Source organism: Python bivittatus, unplaced genomic scaffold, assembly GCF_059951505.1.
Source record: "Python bivittatus isolate LINGU-HERP-01145 unplaced genomic scaffold, Pbiv_v1 ctg000320_np1212, whole genome shotgun sequence".
Classification (NCBI taxonomy): domain Eukaryota; kingdom Metazoa; phylum Chordata; class Lepidosauria; order Squamata; family Pythonidae; genus Python; species Python bivittatus.
Window position 1 is genome coordinate 13,453,783 of NW_028277052.1, and position 14,245 is coordinate 13,468,027.

Here is a 14,245-nt window from a genome sequence, read left to right on the forward strand (position 1 = left end):
AAAAGTTCGTTAACAGAAGCGTTCGTAACCTGAGGTTCCACTGTATATAGTTACTCTCTATATATATAGTTACTGCATATACTCTACTCTATTCTGTTTTATATACTGTCTCTATACAGTTACTCTATCCAAGGCCAAAATTTTTTGACCAAGATGTTTACATTCCAATAGACCCATATTATCATTTTTAATAAGCATCTTTTGAAGGCGTGTATCATATGCTTTTTCCTCCCCCCCCCCCGTTTTCCCCCCTTTTAAATGGCCTATTCAGCCCATCAATATTGAAAATATTTTGATTTGATCCAGGATAGCAATTCTGGAAATAACTTATGTTTTTACACTAAAGCTGAAAGTAGAGAATGTGAAATTTAACAAGGCCCTTCAAGGTCTTGAAATCTCTGAGAAGTTAATGCCAGGACTTGCACTAACTCCTCAGAAAATTTCAGAACGTGAGAACAGCCTTGCTGGATCAGACCATGTTTCATCGTTAGTCCTTGGTTCTCATAGAGGCCTCTGGAGTGCTCACAAGCAAAGGAGAGATACATCCCCACCTCCCATTATGGTTTCTCAGCCATAGATGGGGGACTTGTGACCATCTAGTCATTAATCCTGGTTATTGGTCATGCTGTAGGTAATGGAAATTGGAGTCCAACAAGCTCGTTCCCTCTTATTCCTTAACTTAGTCTTTTCTTCTCACATATCTAAGTATAATAGATTGTTTATTTTCCTCTCCAAAAAGCTGCTATACTGGGGTTGTATCTAATTTTTCATTGTTCTCTCTTGCTCTTTCTCTCCCCATCCTGACAGTTCAGTTAGATTTACAGGATTGGTTTCCTCAGAACATTAAAATGTATTGCAATTTATTCAAAGTAATATATAAATCACAAAACTCAAGGGACTGGGGCGATGGTGATGGTGTTTTGTTTCACTTTTTTTTTTTTTTTCCAGTGTGAAATGATTTATTTGTTTAACATTTAACAAAAGGAAAACATCTATAAGAAATGGTTCTAAATTTAGGCCTGAAATATAGAAAGAGTTCTTATCAGTTATTTTATAACTTAATATGAGCTTGCATTCTGTTACCCATTAGGTTCGTTCTGGGTCAGATCAGAAATGCTTTCAAACTCAGTAAGTCATAGTAGAAAGAGACAATTTGTGAGAGGATATATTGTTGAGCCATAATTATCTTATTCCTTTCGTAGCAGCTCTAACATATTACTCTTAGCACCCACCGACAATAAATAAATAAAAATCTCATTGCGGTCCTATCACTTAAAACTAGAGCTTGCTTCTATTTAGCCTAAAGGGAGCATTTAGTTTCAGAATAGAGATAAGGAAGCAATATTAAATTGATAAGAGAAGAAAACAGGTGGAGGCAAGGCCTGACAAATGGATCTTCTAACAAAATGTTGCAGTGTGGAACGTGCCTGTGCAGAGATCCAGTCAAACCTGCCCTCTTCCAAGATATTCTGTTCTGCCCCTAACCTATGATCCCACTGACTCCCCTATTAGTTAACATTTCATAATCACTAAACACACTGTATTGTCCTTACAGTGTTCTGATGTTTTGTTAAAAAGACAAACAAAACTAAACTAAAAATCAGAAGAAGTCTTGTAGCACCTTTTTTATTGAAAGCCATACACTTTCATGAGCTACAGCTCACTTCATCAGATGCATGGAATGGCTACACTGACATAGGAATTAGATTGGGGGGGGGGGAAGAGTGGGGGAAACACGGTGCTTATGAAGATGCAGATGACATGTGCAAACAGATTACAAGTACCTTATCAATTAACTATTATAATGTGTTAAAAACCCATTATGTTTGTTGAGATCTTTCAAGATTGCTAAACATACATTAACATTTTTTGGGCTATCTCTCACTTGATTGTCCTATCACCTTTTTTTTTTTTTTTCAAAATGGCTACTTTGAGATTTGTAATAGAGTGTCCTGGGAGGTTGAAATGCTCTGATATTTTGAAGGTTATTTGTGGAATCATCTCTCCTGACACCCTGAGGGTATCTGCCTCTCCCGCTAGATTTGATAGGGTGGGCATGTTCTAGGTCCCTTCCTTTACATGTAGTCACCTAGTGGGACCTCAGAGGCATGCCTCCTCCATAGCTATCCTGGCCATTTGGAATAGCCTTCCACCTGAAATGGGGGGGGGGTACTCTTTTAGCCTTCCAGAAGCCTGTGAAGACCTGCCTATTTCTCCATGTATTGGGGTCAGATGGGGTTGAGTCGGGGTTAAGAGTATGGGTGGTTCTGGTGCCTTGGTGGAAGTGTTTTTATCTGGTTTCTTTCATTGGTTGCTGTGAGCCACCTAGGATCACTATGTCAGATACATAGTCATAAATAATTATTTTATAAATAAATAAATAAATAAATCTTGGTCCTTGTTTCGAGTCATGATTTCAAACTTGTGTCCATTAGTTATTTTGCACAAAGTCTGACCTGTTTGTTCTATGTAAAATCCAGACGGGCATTACTGGTAGATGATAACATATATCACATTAGAAGAAGCCCATGTGAAGTTGCCTCTAATCTTGTATATGGAGTTGTTGGGAACCATATGGTATTGTTTGTGTAAATGCAAGGGCAAAGTAGACATTTCAGTTTGTTGTAGGGTCTGGTTCCCATGTTAACATCATTGTCCTGTTGTTTCTTGTTTTTGTGAGAATCTGCTTTAGAATCTAGCAATTCTGGAATCTGGTGACACCTTTAGGTACTGTGTGGATAGTAAGCATTGGCTATATATGGGTCAGCCCTCAGAGAATGAGAGTGCTCTCAGTGTAGATCAGCCTTCCCAGATGTAGTACTATGGTTCCTGAATCCCTAGAAACTGTAGCAATACTGGCTAGGAATTCTGAAAGTTGTAGTCTCAGTGCATCTGGAAACTGCATGGTTGTGAAAGAATGGTATATAGGATGGATTTTGTCCAACGTATACACCATTTTCTTTACTTACCTATCTCTCATTTTTTCCCTGCCTTGTTTGTGCTTAGCTCATGGCTACAGCCCTGAGATTTTGTTATATTTTTTAAAGGCATTAATTGTTACAACTGAGCAAGCACAAATGCTAACATAGCCGTAAAGAAGGTAGACAAATATTGTATACAATGAGCATCCACTTTCACTTTTGGGGGAAAAAATAATTTTCTGCTGTTTTTCTTTCCCTTTCAATATTTCTTATATATCCAATGTGAAGCCTTCAGCTGGAAGGCAGTGAAATCCTCCTTGGTCCAGAAGTGACTTGCGGTCCTATAGAAGTGATGGTCTCCACCCCATTTGCCTTGACAATCCCGCATTGTGCAGATGTGAACTCTGAGCATTGGAATATCCATTTGAAAAAAAGAAAGCATCCAGGCAAATGGGAGGTAAGCAAAATTCTCTTTGGAAATAGATGAAGGTGCAAGGATGGAGCTAATGAAAAGCAGAGGAGTTGGTGGTCATTGCTAAGATGTTAATGACACTTAACAATAAAAGGAAAAGAAGTTCCACCTATATATTTTAGCTTTTGGGTTTCAGTTTTCAAATATAACCTTATCATTGTTTGCTCTGGTGACTAAACATTCTTCAATGTTCTTCTTAAACCCTTTATTTTCCTGTCTCATGAATTTATTTATCAGTATCTTCATCAACACATATTATATCAAGGTTAGGCAAACTGGGGATTCAAGACCATGTGAAGCCACCAACCTCTTGTTTGGGGAGTCCTAAAGATTCCTCTAATTACAATTACCTACAGTGAGCAACATACTGAAGTGGTGAACCCATGGAAACAGAAGTATAAACTCTAAAATTAGCTTAATATAGTTGAAAGTTAAATAAAGATCACCTTCCCCCAACTCTGAGAAAAGAGAGAAAATCCTGACTCTAGCAAGTGCACTTCTTCACCTGCCAAAATTTTTTAAGGGAGCTCTGGCCACCAAAATACTCCACCTATAGCGTATATAGTAAGTTGGTTCCAAGCTCATATTTTTAAAAAAATGCAAAGTGAGTAACAGAATTTGTATGGAACCTATTTTAATGTAATTCATTTTCTGCCAAGTAACTTTTCTTTTCCTTCTTTCTGGGTTTAATGTTCTGATACATCCAGGAAGTGATGTCTGTAGAGGACGAAACCACTTCCTGTTACTGCCTCCTGGACCCATATGCTTGTCACATCCTTTTGGACTCCTTTGGAACTTATGCTCTCATTGGGGAGCCGCTGACTGATTGTTCTGTTAAAGAACTGAAAGTAGCCGTCTTTGGCTGTATGTCTTGCAACTCACTGGATTACAGTCTAAGAGTGTATTGTGTGGACAACACTCCTTATGCGTTTCAGGTCAGAGGGCAAAATCATTCTTGGTTTTTCCAGATTTTTTATGGCTTTTGGGGGGGAGGGGGAGGGTTATACTCCACCCAGAGTCCATTAGAGTTGGGTGGCTCTAATAAATTTAAATAATAAATAAATAATAAGAATACATTTTTGCTTGCATTTCTTTTCTGCACCCAGAGATATAGGGAAAGGAAATTTAAAGGCAACAGTCTGTATAGCAAGGAGAGGAATTATGCAGAATGCTAGATTTGGGGAGAATGTTTAAATGGCCTGTCAAGACAAACCCAATTGTAAGGACCAACTGCAAGTAATAATGAAGTATAATTTTGCCCTCTTAAAAAATAAAATAAAATAAAGGTGCAAATCAGAGTTGGGGATGTAGAAAACTGTATTTGGCTCTCTTCTGTTTTTCTTCTCAAAATCTGCCTGAAACCTGTGGTGGCTTATTCTGAACAAAAGAATTCTGATGTTAAGTGTATCCTCTATACCTGGTCGTTTGCCACAAAAGATGGCCTGCCAGATCTTTTCCCTTTTTTCTTAAAGAAGCAGAAAGGTTACGGAAAGTTCCACATAACTGAACATGACGTGCAGCTTAGTCCTAACAGGCATTTCTCCCAGCATTAAATGCCTTCCTTTTTCCCTGGGTAAATAGTGAGATTCAAAACCAGATGTAGCTCTATCCAAGCAAAAGTGATACAGTCCAGTGCACGGTTTTCATGGTTTTCATATTTTAATTCTGGTGGTTTTCCAAGCTCCTGCTTACAGCTCTTCTGTATTCGATCAGGAGTAATGAGCTCTGAGTATTCAACAAGGCATCTGGATGCCAAGGGCTTGGAACAATTCATGCACGAAATAAAGAAACTGTTAAACAAAAGGATCCATAGAATTTCCAAGCTTGAAAAGAAATAAGAACCAAGCAGACATTCTCCAGTTCCCAATTGGCAAAGCCCTTAGAAACATCCACAAGCTGCAGAAAGCAAATATTTGATAGTCTACCTCCAATAGCTTTCTTATCCAGGAAAGACAATACACTGAAGAATCAAACATCAAAAGATCACATGAAATTAAGAAATTATATCCATACAATGGTGTGTGCAATCTTGTTTAACAATTAATCTATTGAATGTAGAGGCTGCAGTCTGACTTGGGTAGAATAATCTCCTGGGTCAGAGAGACTGGGCAATTACACTCTCTTTCATTCTCTGCAGAATTGAGGCTCCCTGCATGATGTTCAATAGAGGTAGACAACTGGAGGCCCCAAAGCCCCTTTTCTTGCATCCTCTGCAACTGAAGTTCTCAAACCTTTGTGATTTGGTTTCCCGCCTCTTTGAGATGGGAAGCGCACAAAAACTGTACGGGAAGCCTGAAAAAGACATAGTTAATTTAAAAGAAGAGCAATAGCTCTTATCACTTATGAAAAAAAACACCCAGAAGTGTATGAAATGTAAGAAACACACACACACACACACATACAAACACACATATATACTCATACAGAGAACATAAAGCATGACAGCATGCATTTTACATCATTACCTGATTTCCTATGACCTTCCTCTGCTTGTTCCCCCAAATTAAGCATTGTCCTCAGGCATTTCCAGAATTTCTGTCCATACTTCTGAGTTTGGCAGAAGGAGGAGGAAGTAGGTCTGACCAATTAATGGACCCTGAATCACCAAAGAGCTTAAAATGCTATGATTCTGACAGTGGTGTGTAACAATTCTTAGAGCTGGGGTCCCAAGATTTTGCGTGCATTTGGAAAGATGAGGGCATGCACAGATGCTCCTACAAAAGGCCTGCTATCGGCAGTGTGACCATTCAGAAATGGCTGCAGTGGAAGATGTAAGTCTACCCAAAGTACCTACATACCAGAATGCTCCCCATTGTCCTCTCCGGTCTCCACTGCTACAAGATACTCCCCACTACTACTACTTTCCTCTGCCTTTTGTCTGGAGCAGTGTCCACAAAAAGATAAAGTCTTTTTCAAGGAAAGTTTCATACCTGGATTTCACGAACTGGGGTCCAACCACCAATATTGTTATGTTGGAAAATGTATAGAGGCCAACTGGGATCCAGAATCATTCTTGAAATGAAATTTTTCCAGGGATCCATTAACATATGTAGAAGTCAGTAGGATTCTGGATCCCAGCAACAACTGGTTTAAGGCTAGTTCTTGATATACTTCAGTAATTTGTTAACTGGATTTGGAAGGTTGGATTGATCCATGGGAGTTTTTCTTTTAGAATGGGGCCTTAACAAAATTCTAGCTCTCCTCCCACCCCCATCAACATCATTATGCAGGGAAAATTTTGAACATTTAGCATACTAAGTGTTTGTTTATTTTCCATTCTCCATCGCAGGATGTGATTTCAGGTGAAAGACACCAGGGAGGACAGTTGCTGGAAGAACCAAAGCTGCTGCATTTCAAAGGGAATACTTTCAGCCTTCAGATCTCTGTCCTCGATATTCCCCCTTTTCTCTGGAGAATCAAACCATTCACAGCATGTCAGGTATTTGCATATTGAGACTAATATGTGTGTGGAGCAGATGGGTATATTTTCTGTTTTTAATAACCAGGCAATTTCAAACCTTCAAGGCCTATTTCTTTGTGAGGTTCAGTGCTTCTCTTAATATGGTGCACAGATTTTTGGACTAAATGTATAGTTTAATATGTTGGTACTTTATGGACAAGCCGAATTTCCAGGATGTGATTTTTAAAAAAAATCTAACTTTTTTAAACCATCAGATACTGTTACTTCAACTGTTTTAAAAATGTCCAAGACATCTATTAATTAGATTATAAATTTATTAAAGATTTGGAGAACATGATTTCAGATCCTCCTGACTAGCACGTTGGAGAGTCTACACTAAGAACATTTGGAATGTATAATTCTACTAGTATAGTCAATCCCTAGAATAAATATTTAGGATTAAATTCCACTTCACTAGAAGTGGAGATTTGGGCATTCAACTGGTTAAAAAAAAAGATGTCAGATAAAGAAACAGATGATGTCATCTTGGCTGATCTTGAGAAGCAAAGCTAGGCCAGTTATGGTTAGTAATTGGATAGTAGAACAGAACTGTAAAATAGATTAAGAAGTTGAAAAAAATCATAAAAATGAATAGTAAACAACTTCTTGACTTTTTCCAATAACAATATTCTCCATTTAAGTCCAGCTTGGCTTGAGGTAGGTTTCATTTTTATCTGCTATCATAACAAGAACAAGAATAAAAAATAATAATAAAGTTCCAAGAGACTTGACACTAAGGGGTTAATTATATTTAAAAATTAAAATGTTATTGTGAAATAATTAAATTAAGTTTGCAAACAGTGGATTGTAACTTTTAACTATATTAGAACAAATTATTCACAATTTAGTTTTTGGGTTTAGCTTAGAACAATGCAGACAGCCCAAATTAAAACAGAAATAAAACAGACTTGTAGCAAATATTCTGAAAGATTTTACCTAACTCAGTATTTTCCATGAGGCCTACCATATATTTTCCTTCCACAGCATAATTCCCAGCTTCAGTGACTTTCCCTTTCTCTTCTTTTCCTCCCATCTGCCATATAAAATGCCATCTCCCATCTCCCATCTAAAAAAAAGACAATTTTTAAAGAGAAAACTAATTACAGTTCCGCTTTATAATGTTGCTTCTATTGTTTTCTTTATCACAATTGGTATCTTGCTCTCACTTACTAAAACAGGTTCTAAACACAGTGCTTTACTTAAGGGCTATTGTGTGTGTTTGTGTGAGAGGGTATGTTTTAATGAACCAGCGGTTTGGAAGGAAACTCATAAGTTACATATTGTTGCTTGCTTCCTTTTGCTGTGTATGCTACAATTGTTTACTTGATGTTTTGTTTACATTTCGGTAGACTTCCTCTGCCATGCCAGATGAACAGTGATTGTTGTGATTTTGTAGGGTAAAGCTTAGCAGAGGGCAGTTTAGGGCACTTTGACTTTAACATCAAAAGATCCAGGAGGGTGAAAGCAGATCAACCTTTCAGCATGATTTCTTCCTTGCAACTTGATGACCCAAGTAATTTACTCCCAACTTGGTTAACCTCAAGTATATGGAAGCTGGGTGAGAGCCAGTGTGGTATAATAGTTGAGATGTGGGACTAGGAGCTGTAAGACTGGGTTCCACTCCTCCCTTAGATAGAGAAGTCAGCTGGATGACTTTAGGCCAGTCTCCCAGCATTGACTGGAAAGTTGAAAGACATCTATCTATCAACCTACACTGAACCAGAGTGGTGGTTTACAGTCCATAATGTTCAGCAAAAAGGCCTTCACTGCAGTGGATTGATTGATGATGATGATGATGATGATGATGATGATTGAAGATGGGTAGTTTGGCACCTGAAGCTTCTCCCGATCAAACCTGGGACCTTCATTATACATGCCTTCTTTTATCATCTTTCCATTATTTGTTATTTGGTGCCTATGTGCTAGTCAATACCTGTCTGTCTTCCTGCCCCTACTGATTTTAAAATGGAAACCTGGCATGCTGTGAAGAAAAAGGCTAACTCCATCATTATTTCAAAGAATGTCTCGGGGATCCACACAGCTCACAGAAGCAGTTTTCAGGGGAAAAATATAGTAAGCAGCTGCAGCCTAGTGCTTCATTGTGTATCTTCCTTAAAAGAAAGCAGCAAAATAAGTTGGGATGGTGCAGAGCATCTGGGAAAGGGAAGGATTGAGAGGACAGATTGGGAAGGACTTCCCCAGTCTGCTTTCTCATCATCCATGCTTGTCAACCAGTTACTGCATTATGTCCACCAATTAGGGACTTTTCAAGATATACTACAGCAGCTGTTTGGTAAAGTGTGCACAGCAATGCTCTTAAATTACCAAACATGTTGTGGTTTAAAGATTCAAAACCCACAGCTCACTTAACATATAGTTACTTCATAATGCCTTGTCTCACTTAGCCACTCCTCATCCCTATCCACAGTGGCCTCTTATTCCTTCAAAGCAAACATGTTTATTCCAAAGACTTTTTTTTAGCATTTATCACTGTTAGCATTGTTCTTTCACTTGCTCAATTTGTAACCCACTTCCCTCCCTGTCCCTTCTTTTCTAGGAAGTTCCTTTCTCTCGTGTGTGGCGCAACAACAAGCAGCCACTTCACTGTGCCTTTTCCCTGGAGCGCTACACTCCTGCCACCACACAACTCTCATGCAAAATCTGTGTCAGACAAGTCAAAGGCCATGAACAGATCCTACAGATCCAGACATCAATTCTAGAGGCAAGACCTTCCTTCCTTCCCCCATCATATCTCATCCTCCTTTGATGCATTGTCTGTGCAAAAGGTATCTACAGGGTATGGTCAAAGATATCCAAAGATGTTGCACATACTTGCTGGGGATGAAGGGGTCCTCCTCCTTCTCCTTCTCCTTCTCCTTCTCCTTCTCCTTCTCCTTCTCCTTCTCCTTCTCCTTCTCCTTCTCCTCCTCCTCTTCTTCTTGTGGAGAGATTTTTTTTCTTCTCCTTTTTCTTTGTATTTTTGTATTTGGTTTTTTATATTAGATTTATCTGTTTTATATAATCTTCAATAACATTATTTGGGGAAAAAAGTCTCCAAAGAAGATGGCAGCCACCACAGTGCAAAGTTGATTTGTGTTTTTATGTGTAATGCCCATGCAACTCACATAAAAAACAGTGGAGCTTCAATTGTACCACCTTGACCTTTTTGACCACACTCTGCAGTTGCCTCTGAAAAGAAAGTTGAACATTAATATGAATTGAAGGACTGTGTAATTCTTGGAAACTGGTTAGCAAGGAAGAACTGAACTGAGTGATAAACTAACTAATCAGGCAGATGCAAGAACAGACATAGGCAAAAGAAGAATATGAAGCCCTAATCAGGAAACACATAATTCTATTCCCTGTTACCCAACCCAAAGAGAAGTTAACTAATCTTTGGCTGTTCACAGAATGAACAGATAAGCAAGAGAAAGAGTCATTTTGTGAAGTCTGGCAGATGTGCTGGATTACAATTTCATCATACTCAGATTTATTTGCTTTCTGGGTGAGAACAGTAATTTGACATATCTGAAGATAGGTTAGAGCAGTGTTTCTCAGCCTTGGCAACTTTAAGATGTGTAGACTTCAACTCCCAGAAATCCCCAGCCAGCCATGTTGGCTGGGGAATTCTGGGAGTTGCAGTCCATACATCTTAAAGTTGCCAAGGTTGAGAAACACTGGGTTAGAAAAAGCTGTGTTGCAAAATGTAATACACTGTCCATTAATAAAATACCTGTTGATTTTACAATTTTTTTTAAAAAAAATCTAAGACTATCATAGCTGGGCTGCAAACATCCAGAAGTCCACTAGATTGTAGCAAAGAATTAGAATTTACTGTATCTGTTTTCTGACATCTAGTGGTTCTCTGAATTTTTGCAACCCAGATATGGTAGTCCTATTTAATCCTTTTTTTCAAAAGAGAAGTACAAGACAAAGTTAATTCAGGAATATATGGGGAAAATAAGCTCAGTCCTTCAATTTATCATCATGAGTGCATTTTATTGGTTTGTTTGTTTGATAAAGCAGGTAGCAGAAGCTTATCTTCAAAGAGCAGAGTACCAAATCTGTTGCATATTTAATTTAAAACAATCTGAAAATATGATGTACTCACAGCTTTCCTATTGCTGTGCATTGCTGTTTTTTGAGATGAGCCATAAATGTTATATGAAAAGCCTTGTAGAAACATTCCCATGAAATATTTAGCATACACTAGCACCAAGAAATTGCAGATAAAGAGCAGTATCCTGATACATAGAACATAGGGAGAAAGTGATATGGGGGGGGGGGGGAATGAAGGGGGGGCAGATCGTTCATGACCCATATAGCTTATGGGTCTCAGGGACTGCAAAGGAAAATGAAAATGAACTAATGAACTAGAGACACAGAAAACTGCCTTAGACCACATCCCCTTGGAAAGTAAGACACAGATCTGTGCTAGCAGGCCTGTTTTGCTTGAAGAAAACTCCATAGCCCATCCCTGTCAAGTCAAGATATGACCTAGTAAAAGTCAAGAGCACTCAGCTAAATGCAGCAAGGATCTAACTCCAGTGAAGGCAACATCCTTTGTTCTAGGTCAAATTATCTGTCAATCAAGCCCAATAATTCCTGGGTCCATACATTATCCTGGACCAGAGTTTGCTGAAAAGAAAGCATCATTGGCTTGATCTGCCAAGTACATTAAACCATAAACTCTAATGGTTGGGGTTGTATAGCATGAGAAGCCCGCCCCCCCCCCCCACCCAAAAGCCACCCTGATTATACCTTAGGGCAATGTGTGAACCTAGCTGTTGTCTGCTCTAATCATCCACGGCTCATGGGTGTTCCTCATTGCTGCTACTTGATCTTAGGCTTGTATCCTGGTTTGCCATCAGGAATAAGTCTCACGCAGGAGGCTGGGGTTAGCCATTAACTGGGAAGCAGAACTAGTGGGATGGGTTGGTAGTAAATAGGAAAAACCAAGCGACTGTATATCAGATGCCAGCTATCATCAGAGACACAGAGGTCTCAACATATTCCCATGTGTTCGTTTAAATCAGTACTATAATGCTGGTCCAGGGCTATTATCAGTGAAATAGAGCAGTAATATTAGGTGAGGAAAGAGCTGAAGGCAAAATAATTCACATTTGCTTGTTGAAAATATCTCCACCCTCCCCTTTGCTCTAGCGATTTCCAAATTAGCCTACATCTGGATGTTTGAAACAATAACATTTTATCAGCGATTTTAAAACAACTGAAAATGGATATAATCTAGCAGGCTAAAGCAACTGAGATAGGCAGAATTGAACACATGCCACAGTTTTCTTTGTGTTTTTTTCATCCATCTATGCAACCAAGAGTGCAGGCCTGGGGCCACCCACCTAGGAAAAACAAGTAGGATCAATTTTGGTTGCTTGTATTTGTTTTCCTTCAAAAATAAGATAAGTCAACCAATTGCACTCTTCTGCGCACAGTGAAAAGAAGGGGTGGACCGTTTTCATTTTCCAAGACACATTCTGGGAAATTGGTGTCTGCATCTGGTTTGCTTGATAATCTACTTCTTAGCACCCAGCCATGCAAGGTAACCCACAAGGCTCTGTCCAGTGCAATAAATGTCACATTTCCCCTCAACAATCTTCAGAGATAAGATGTTGCTCTATGTTCATTGCTTAATGAGATGATGTTTCTTTATAACCAGGAGTGAGTGACCAGAAGACCTTCAGAAGTTGCTAAACTGTCCTTTTCAGCTTCCCTCACAACTGGCTGTGCTAGCTGGTAGATGTCAGGATCATTCTTGATCTGATTCCACTTGCCAGATTGATTCAACAAGTTGATTTGATTCGAGGTGATCATTTGAGTGAGGGGGAGTGGGCCTGGCCAGCAAATCAATGCTGTGATTCAGTCTGAAAGGATGATTGTGTTGGATCACCTGGGAATCAAATTGAATATCTGCAGAATCGTAAATAGATCACCTGGTATCGATCAACCTCTCAAGGGCCCCAAATGCCCACTCCTGCTTCAGGCAAACAGCAGTTTGGGTACAGAATGGATTCTGGTGAATTAAAGATATTGGTTTTGGGAGAGAGCAGAGCCTGCTTGAACCCATTATTATTTTTTTCCATGCAGAATGAAAGGGAAACAATCACTTTTTTTTCACACGATGACAACAGCTTTCCCGTTCAGATGGGCCCACAAGCCTTTAAGATACCCTACTCTATCAGACAGAGAATATGTGCAACTTTTGACACTCCCAGCGCCAAAGGCAAAGACTGGCAGATGTTAGCACAAAAAAACAGCATCAACAGGTAAGCCAAAGTGATTGTGAAAGGCCACCAGTTAACATTTGAAGTAGTGCAGGGATGTTTGAAGGGAAGGGGGTGAAAAAAAAATCAACACAGCAGCCACAACCATGCAATGAAAGCCCCACCCCTTTGCCATGTTGACTTTTTTCACCCCCTTACCTACTTCCCTGAACTAGAGACAGCATTCAGGGTCCCCAGATCCCTTCTTTCATATATACACATATACATATGTTTTGCATTTCAATCAGCAATTCAAACCAGTATATTGAAGGCTGTAGCACTGTCATTATTTCAGAAATCAGAGGTATGGATTTGTAATCCCTTCATTTTTATGAATCTGGTTTCCTATTGGGTTCTACTAAGTGCATGGTCTTTTATGAATTCAAGGCTAGTTTTCACCAGCAGCAGAATCGCATGAGTATAGCTCCTGAGATGCTCTGCAACCCAGGAAGCACACTAGCTTTGTCACTGGCATTTTATTTTATTTTACTTTGTTTCGTTTTATTTTATTTTAGCAGAGAACCCTCCTTTTGTTCCATCAAACCACTTAAGCTACTTGATGAAATGCTTGGATTCTCTTTTAAGCCTGCTAAGGTTCGATTGAGTTGAAGTTACTTCCTGTTTTTAGTAGACTTGCCTTAATCTATTGCCTGGTTTACTATTGCAAACAAATGTGGAAAATAACACATTCTGAAAGAGCTGTGCTAATACTTTAATTAAGTAACTTATTGGGTTTGCAGTCCTGGACCCTTGCAACAACGTTCCAGCATTTGTAAGATTGGTTGAATTTCCTCTCTGACATCCATTCTCAAGTGTGGGAAACTAATATCAAATGCCACTTTTCTGCCTCCCAGCTAGCTTCCAGGACTGGGTTTCTCCAGGGGAGGAAACCCAAGGGGCTAGCAGGGTAGATATTTGGATCAAAACAAGAACAAAAAGTCTCCCAGAGTGTTCTGTCCTTTTTTTATCTAAATGTAATCCTTCCCATTGTACTGAATATTTGTAAAGAAAAAAAGCTATGAAAAAGCATAGAGGGAAATTTCCCTCTCTCTCTGGCTGCCTACATGTGACACACTTATCCAGATTACTGAATTAACTTATTTTCTGTGTTTGT

The 14,245-nt window shown here is 39.1% G+C and overlaps 1 protein-coding gene across 6 annotated transcripts in view; it reads left to right on the forward strand.

Moving 5' to 3' along the window:
• UNC5D (unc-5 netrin receptor D) overlaps window positions 1-14,245 on the forward strand; it is a 417,169-nt gene that overhangs the window by 285,293 nt on the left and 117,631 nt on the right. For 5 of the 6 annotated variants that reach the window (XR_015795854.1, XM_088139128.1, XM_088139129.1 and 2 more), the window contains 5 exons: window positions 3,210-3,378; window positions 4,101-4,328; window positions 6,683-6,832; window positions 9,411-9,575; window positions 12,956-13,134. Coding sequence is in view for 5 of the 6 variants with exons in the window: in XM_088139128.1 (XP_087995254.1) it covers window positions 3,210-3,378; window positions 4,101-4,328; window positions 6,683-6,832; window positions 9,411-9,575; window positions 12,956-13,134 (891 nt within the window). In the remaining variant the exon portion in view is untranslated. The remainder of the gene's footprint in view (window positions 1-3,209; window positions 3,379-4,100; window positions 4,329-6,682; window positions 6,833-9,410; window positions 9,576-12,955; window positions 13,135-14,245) is intronic. The other variant, XM_088139130.1, reaches the window with a different exon arrangement.